At 33.7% G+C, this 8,666-nt stretch overlaps 1 protein-coding gene across 1 annotated transcript; it reads right to left on the bottom strand.

Moving 5' to 3' along the window:
* Positions 1-1,944: 1,944 nt before the first annotated feature.
* LOC139187662 (AUGMIN subunit 3-like) lies at positions 1,945-3,843 on the bottom strand. Its single transcript, XM_070822535.1, has 3 exons — positions 3,668-3,843; positions 2,971-3,046; positions 1,945-2,416 (listed from the first exon to the last, which is right to left on the bottom strand). The coding sequence occupies exons 1-3, from the start codon at positions 3,703-3,705 to the stop codon at positions 2,285-2,287; spliced, it is 246 nt and encodes an 81-aa protein (XP_070678636.1). The 5' UTR covers positions 3,706-3,843; the 3' UTR covers positions 1,945-2,284.
* Positions 3,844-8,666: the final 4,823 nt, after the last annotated feature.

The raw sequence follows: 8,666 nt of genomic DNA, 5'->3' as shown, positions 1-8,666 counted from the left end.
CTATATTTTCTATACACCCTACATTTCTCAAATCTTAAGAAGCTTTTAATTTGGACAAAACATGCCAACTAGAATTTTGACAAAAGATGCCGCATGAGATTTAAAGCATATGTGGGTTGTTTTCAATTCCATAATTAAAACTCGTGTCGTCTGTTTTTAATATTTGATGGTAATTTAAGGTGTTTAATTCTTCATGTAATCCCTAAAAGATGAATACGAACATAGAAGCTTGAATAACGCATCAAAAGCAAGATTAAATAATTATCGATGTAATCAAAATCACTAAAACAATAAAAAATATGAAGTCTTACCTCATGTGAAGCTTCCGAAACATCGATTTCCTGTTTTATTCGTCAATTTTTTTTTTCTCAATCAACATGTTTGTAGTTTCATTGGTTAGGGTTTTGTTCAACAATGGAGGGTCGGAGAGGGTTTAATAGTTGAAGAAGATAAATAATATGTTAAAAGTGATTTGGGGTGTATATAAATTTTTTTTTTTAACCTAATAAGGTCAAAATTGCCATTGCATAGTAAGGTAAATAAGTTATTTAATATTAAATTTTAATATGAGTGTATTCAACAGTTTGTGGAGTGCTAATATAAAAAACCTTTATATATGGGTGTGTAAGTCAGAGACCCAGCACAAAAGTTCATCCCAAATTTAAAAACCTATTTTTTTAATTTATAATTAAACATACAATACCGAAAATAAGGCACTGTGTGAGGGCGGAAAAGGTTTTTGCTTCGCAGACACACCTCCACACCCACCACACCATACAGGCGGTGTAGGACGGCCTATGGAGGAATAGCTTCATTATTTTCAACTGAAAAAGAGACGAGCCTTTTTCTTTTGGTGTTTGAGCATTCTGTTCATGATGTGCTTGCTAGGCTTTTTATGGATAACCATGGAGGCGGTAATCCAGCAGCCAAGCTGAAGCCGAGTGTAGTGGTTACTCGTGTTCCGTGTTAAAAGCGATCTTGCGGTACTTCTGGTACGTTTTTCAGCAATGTCGTTGAAGATTCTCATTCACTGCTATAGGGTGCGCTTACATTGTTTAAGTGTTTAGCTTTTTTTTTTTATTATTTGTATATCAATAAAAGTTATAAATTTATTTCAAATACAGCTATAAAAACATAACAACATGAGATTTATATGCAACAAATTAATTAATTACTTCATCTAACAATTGAGAAAAAAAAAACCAAGTGAGAAGTTGAGATACGAGACGACAAGAAGCAGTCCAAATAAGTAGATATACATGTTGATATGACTCCCCATGTCAATCAGACTTAATATAAGTATTAAAATGCGATGGGTTTTATAGACATTTGTTTTATTTTGTAAATCCAATTATATGTACCATCGACAATTATTGATTAATTTCTTATTTTGGATGGCTTCCAACATATAAGATTATCTATGAATTTGAACACGGTTGGATTTGCAAAGAGCCTTACAAGTATTATCTCGAATTTTTTTGAGTCACTCGTGCTGGGAACGTAATCTTCAGATTGCTATTGTTATGATAACAACGGTGAAATAGATTCCTCCTATGAAGCCTTAGCATCCTTTTTCAATACTGTCCTCGGTGCTATTGATTTAGGCCCTAATATCAAATTTGCATATCTTATTGTATCGTTTCTTGTCTTCCGATAACTCAATGTCTTACTTTGCTTTTTTCTCCATTGTTACATGAAGTAAGTTGAGAGATAATTTCTTTAACTAGGTTAAAGTTGAGTGATCATTTACAATTTTGTCATTTAGTTTTCCATATTTGTCATTTGATTCTGAACTCCCGTGCACGGCACGTGACTCATTTGACGGAAGACATCGATGGTCCCAATTCAAATTCACAAGTTCAATCTCAATGAAAAATAAGCAATACTGATTTTTCTAACTTGTACGAATGAGAGGAAAGGTAACGTTTGAACAAACTATACAGATAAAAAATCATGAAAATAGAATCACAATTATTGAGATTGAACTTTTGAATTTGAGTAAAAAGACCATCCATGGCTTTGATAAATACAGTGACTGAGCTCAACCTCTCTCTTTACTGCACACACAAATAAGCCGGGACAATATATATGCATAAGTTATGAAACCTGCAAAGCTCTGACGCGCGTAGTTAGCTCCCAAACTTGACTCCTCAGACGATCAGGATTACAAAAGAACTCAACAAAGACACCTCGTTGAAGCTCAATTTCCTTGGCATGATGTTTTACAATTTGCATGCCATACATTTTTCCAATATTTATAACACGATTAAGGTCCAGAAAGTAGTTAACTAAACCAATATATGCGCCAGAAAGCAGTTACCTCATTTTTCTTACGATGCTCCAATGTCACCTCTTCAACTGCAGCAGAGAGATTCGCATTTATTTTCTCCATTTCATCAAGCTCTTTCAGCAATGGCTGCCAAACAAAGGCAAAGATAAATCAATTTGTACAGGAACAGAGGCGAGAAAGTACTAAAAAATTACGGCAACAAGCCGCAATAACATTGTGTTCAAATGGCCAATAGCCGATCAGAAAATCTAGAAGAAATGAAAAGCAACATGTCTAACATAAAACTATGATTTCAACGCTAGGACACATTCGGACAACTAAATGATTTTTCATTCTTTTAGTTGTTCGCATAACTATGATTTTAAAATGAAACATAAAATGTTAACCACCGTGAGTTTATCGCTATATTGTAAACAATACTTGTATTATGTCTTTCAACCAAATTTAGATATCAAACTTATCCACACGAAAAACATCAATTACAAAGCAAGTTAAAACATAGAACTTTTCAAGGTTGAAAAAAGATCTCAACAAGACAGGATTCTCCATGTTCAGATCTTCTACTTTGTGACTTTAACGTGCACATGATGCAAGAATACCATACAAGGGAAAAATGAATACCAGTAAAAATGGAAACAAACGAAGCAATAAGAAATGAAGGTTTAATAGTGAGGTCATACCCGTGCGGTCAGTATAAGGTTGTGCGGTTGTCGAAGACGCAAATAGCAATTACTGCAAATTTGAATTAAAGTGCACCTGATACAATTAACAAGTTAGTTTTCACACAAAATGAAAAGGTGAAAAGACGCAAATTCATTGTAGATACTTTTATGCAGAAGAGATGACCAAATCAGTGTTATTGAGAAGACATGTTTATTCGTGTTAAAGATAGGGAACGCACGCTAGACCACTATACCATAAAGTCTACCAATACCAGAGAGGCCCATGATGCCAAATTACATCAAATTCTACCATGAACCATGCATATTTTACATTTTGTAACAGAAATACAGGAACAGATGCCAAAGATTAGATAATTATATAGTTGGTTTCATTGAGGTTCTGAACGTCATATTGTATAGAATTGCTTGTCATATCAGGCTATCAGTGTTCCAGCAGGACTGTTTCTAACATATTTAGTGTACCATGGATGTGGATGAAAAAGAGAATACCATGCAGAGCAAAGGCCGGTACTATGTGATGATGGCTACAACGATCATCAATAGGGTCAGTATCCCATCAATAGAATAAATAAAGTAAGCAATGTATATTCTTTAATTCTGGGGTGTAATTTCATTAACTAATTTGTCGTATGTTGAAATCCTTGTTAGCCTTACAAGGTTATACAATTAAAACACAAACGAAGGAGTGACTGACCTGATTCCAATGGCAGTTGTCGAAGATGCAACAGCCATGCAAGCAAGACGTGATCGATAAAACTCCAATCTTTATGTTTGCCGTGACAAACAGAAAACACCAACTCTTCTGTAAACTCCTAGCTTTATGACAATGCTCTATGGGAAGCCTTAGTTGTCGTGTCTAGGGTTAGCAGGGACCGGTGTTTATATATTAGCCAAAAAGTCTTAGATTCCATCCATAAGGGAAAGCTAAAACTCTCCTTTCTTGGCTCTCAAGTAAAATATCATAATCATATATTATTAAGGGTTCCATCAATCCTATTTCCAATATAAGACACCTTATATAGAATTGATATCTTTAAGAGATCAAATCACAATCATTATTCTCCAATATTACATTCCTATTACATGTAGTAGACCACTTAAAGGTTGATTTATATTGGATAAATCCAACATTCTCCCACTTGGTCTACAAAATGTAATATTCACGTTTATACTTGAGATTGGAGACTAATGTCACTTTAGTGGCCATGTAACAGTGATTACATCTCGTCCTTAATGCAGCTTCTGTCAAATGCATTTCTTAACATGGAATTAACAAGGTTGTAGGGTTGACACAACCCAGAACCTTCATAATCACTCATGCTAAGATCCACATTTACATGAAACACAAATTATGATCAAGAGATGAAACTTTAAATTAAACTTTAAATTAACCAAAAAGTCTTACTTTATATCATCTCAGGTCCACTTTATTGTAACACACAAGTTACACTTTATGCTTCTTCAAAGCCTTTAGTTTGCCAATGCAAATATCCTTCATCTAATGAAACGACCATAACCTGCAGGTGTGAATACATCTCCAAAACAGTCATGCATTACTTTCATTAGATAAGTAACAATACAAACAATGTTTGTAGCAAACGGACACAACTGAAAATACCAAATAGGCACATGTCCAAGTAAAATATCCCAAAACTTCATAAAACAAATTAATTCAACACTTGTGAGCAAGATGAATTAATATGTTTTTGACATTGATCTATGCTTGGGAGCAGTCTCTCCATAAATGGGGGTAAGGCTAGCCGACATTCACCTCTCCCAGACCCTGCGTAAAGCGGGAGCCTTGTGCACTGGGTACGACATTTTTTTTTTTTTTTTTTTTTTTTTGACATTGATCTATGCACCATACCAGTTACTTTCATAGTGATTTCCAACACCTGTGGGCAAGATGGAAATCCTCACAACTGAGGCAGTGCACAAACCATGCCATGCCATTTAATATGCAATTTGATAACAACTTGATATCCGATATATATTTTATCAGATAATTGACTAGCACACGAAAAATGTGACTTAATGAATCCAACTGGAGATTAAAATGAATACATGGATTCTACACATACCTTATAGGTCATCTGCAAATGTAAGGCATTACTAAACTCAAACTCCCACTGATCTGCAACATCATTACTTAATTTGCAAATCAATACTTAAATCATATTTTTGAAAATATGCCTTTGGGAATAGCCTTACTCAGTCAATGAATACATATTACCTCAATGAAAGGTACAACTAAGAATGGAAGCATTCACCGCTGTTACACAAAACATGCATCCAACAACCATCTTATATGTTTTAATAAGTTCACATTCATGCTAAGTCCTTATGAGCCCCAAAACAAATGATCAACCGAGAAAACCAAATGATTGCAAGTAACAGAAAAAGTACGCATGCAACTTAAACATATTATAGATATTCGAGTAACCCAAATTCATGGAAGATAGAATAATGCTTTAATAGATTCATGCAAGTCCACTTAATGCTCACAATTTTAGAATAACTCCCACTAAGTTCTCGGAGTTTATACTTGCAAATAAGTTAATGAGTGTGAAGCCCAATTTTCGTTCACTAATTCTCCCACTTGGGCAAACACTCTTTAAAAAATGTACCTAAATAAAATTGCTTTATATTTTAGACATAATATAGACATCACAACCAACAGAAAGTTGTCAAACAGAATTTCAGTAACGAGTTACACTTACTTTGGAATTTATCATGATAAATCTATAAGCTTGATTGCTACCAAAATTAGACAGATCAAAATAGACATACTAATCTTCATAAAATAAAAATATAGAGCCGTTTTGGATCAAAAAGTAGTCTAAGGTGACGTCTCAAAAAGACCAACACAATCTGCCAGTAAAACTGTCTATACGAGCATGGGTTACTGGTAAAATCACCATAATTAAAATACATGGCAGAAAATTACGAAAATTTGCAGACTCATAGTAGACATCTATATGTTGAACATGTCCAAAATTCAGGTCATTTGGCGACCATTAGACGTGTCATTCACTCGATTTAAATCAAGACACGCATTCTGCCAGAAACAATTATGTGCATCTACCATGACTTTATGCATCCATAACAAAATCAATTTCATATCATTTCAATTTCGATGTCCAAAGGAAACTTTAGTAGTCAAATTTCACCGACATCATAGTTCCAATTGAAAAGATTTACAAGCATAAGATTTAAACAATGTGTACCTTAGCAATCCTTGATTAACCTTCATGGGTCCAATACTTTGCATCAACAAGTCTCATGAAGAGATACAAAATACATCATGATGCAACCGATTTCCATGCCTTCAAACCACAACCTTTTATGGGGCTCATTGTGGAAATATTTGTCACTAATGGCATGGACTTTATCCCAATAAACTTCATGAAACTAAGTTAATTTACACCTGTAGGCAAGAAAATTAACTAGTTTCTAGTACTAGATTTTATGTCACAAAAGTACCTTCATGAAAAACTTCAACACCTGTAGGCAAGATGAAGATTTTCACAACTTATGTGAAATAAAACCCATACTATGCCATCTTAATTAAACTAAAAGAAGTAATCCACACCTGTAGGCAAGAAGATTATCCCTTTTATTCTAATTAGGATGCAAAGTTGACCGAAGTAACTCAAAAACACAGTTTCATCGTCAACTAAGCCGTTGCGGCTTGCATAGTTGAAAGGGCATTGATCAACTCCACCCTGAAGATACAAGAAGTCACATGGATTAATTAATTGTAAGTGACAAAATTATGATAACCTGATTCGAGCTTTGAGTCTTGCCAACAAATGGCACTAATTCCTTCATGACTCCCTTTGACATTAAATTAATCTCAAGAAACCTGACAGCATACTTGAAAGAGATTAATCACATATAGAACAAATTTTATTCCACCACAAGAATGTCAATACTTATCATTATGGAGTCAATTGCTTGAAATAGAAATACTTTATGTAATGCAAAAGAACAATACATTCCTTTAATATAAAAACTAAATTGCTCAAATGTTTTCTTAAGTCAAACGGGTTCCTTTTCTTTTGTACCTTTCTTTCCGTAGTACAAGGCTTCTAAAACATTAGCATCAAAATCGGGCATTAGCCTTGTAAATACCAAATTAAATAAAGGAACTACCAAAATTCTTTTCTTCCAAAAGAAACATCTCCAATACATGTCATACATTAGCCTTGAATAATTTCTTTTCTTCTCCCTTTATGGCACATAAAAATTGACTGATTAAAGCATTGTTTAAATTCTTTAGGCATGGGAAAAACTAATAAACTATATACAAGTTTGAAGACTTATGCTTATCAATTTAGTCACATGCTCTGAATGAAATACATACCTTACGCCTTCATATGTTCACCACTTCTTTATAAACATATTTATAATCACATGACCAACCACAATTCTCAAATAAATAGTTAAAATACAAATGAGAATTGTCACATAATTACTACAAACCTTATTCACTTGTATTATACCCTTATTCTTGTCATTGGATGCTTTCTGTCCTTCTCAGTCAATCCATAAGTTATGCATTAGTCATGTACAATTAAATGACTATACTGAGATAGGAAAGCAAAATTGTAGACAAAACTAATTTGATTAGTCATGCAAATTCCGCATGGAGTTAATATCATTATAAACCGTACTTGAATTAATCCCCCATCATACTTAAGTGCTAGTATACTGCATTACTAATCAACACATTTGTGTTAGGACAACCCAATCCCTTTAATAAAACATGCCATATGTCCATTTTGGTTATTACCCATGAAAAACAGAGCAATAGACTTACTCTTGTACTAATGCCGAAACACCCAGACTATTTGTACAAAATATAGTCTCAAACAATAAAATAATTTATGCATTTTTACATATGCTTCTCCGTATGTCTACCATATACATACCATTTAGATACTGGTGTCATGATAATTTTACACATGCAATGTGAACTTCTAGATACATAATTGGCTTTAGAAAATTACGTATACTTAGCTTGATCAAACAATTGCTGGCACTTATGCAATTGCAATTCATGGCAAACAATATTAGTCCTTATTCAAATGGATAACAGAGGCAATAAAGATTTGGAGTTTAAGAAGTAATTCCAAAAACCTTATAAGGTATGTAATTATATTTTGAGGGGTGCTTAGTGTCCCCTTGTTGCCTTTCCACCCTGGAAGCAGTGACTGGAGCTGCTGGGACCAGCCAATAGGCTCACTCATGCACATTACTAACGAAAAGCCACGAACAAGCAAGATATATATGCACTTTTATATGCATGCATCTTGGCATATCTTAAAAAATCTACTTTTCCCTCGTTCTGTATGCCACTTATATGCATATAAGAATTAATCATGTTCAAAACATATATTTTCTCTTTGTTTTGATAACCAAGTTTAAAACTTAATAGTCAAAACTAACCATATGCATGATCAACTAATTAATTCGCAATTGACACATATAATGATCAATATTGTTTGCTTTGATAGGAGACTTTACCGAGCTTGTTGACTTGAGATGCTTCATAGTCTTCCTTGGCAAGATTAGTACAGAAGTACATATTTCTATATGCTTACAAAATTGACAACAACGTTAGCCAAAAAGTTGTATCTTCCACTAAATTAATTCAACCAAAACATTGGCATGAATATCGAAAGACAGCT

This window comes from Malus domestica, chromosome 05 (genome assembly GCF_042453785.1).
Source record: "Malus domestica chromosome 05, GDT2T_hap1".
In the NCBI taxonomy this organism is placed as follows: domain Eukaryota; kingdom Viridiplantae; phylum Streptophyta; class Magnoliopsida; order Rosales; family Rosaceae; genus Malus; species Malus domestica.
Note: the sequence above shows the minus strand (reverse complement) of the source record. Positions and strands in the feature narration are given on the sequence as shown.

Coding starts and splice junctions, on each gene's coding strand:
- LOC139187662 (XM_070822535.1), bottom strand. CDS start 3,705: ATGGCTGTTGCATCTTCGACAACTGCCATTGGAATCAG. Junction 3,047..3,667: donor ACAACTGCCATTGGAATCAG/GTCAGTCACTCC, acceptor TAATTGTATCAG/GTGCACTTTAATTCAAATTT. Junction 2,417..2,970: donor ACCTTATACTGACCGCACGG/GTATGACCTCAC, acceptor TTTGTTTGGCAG/CCATTGCTGAAAGAGCTTGA.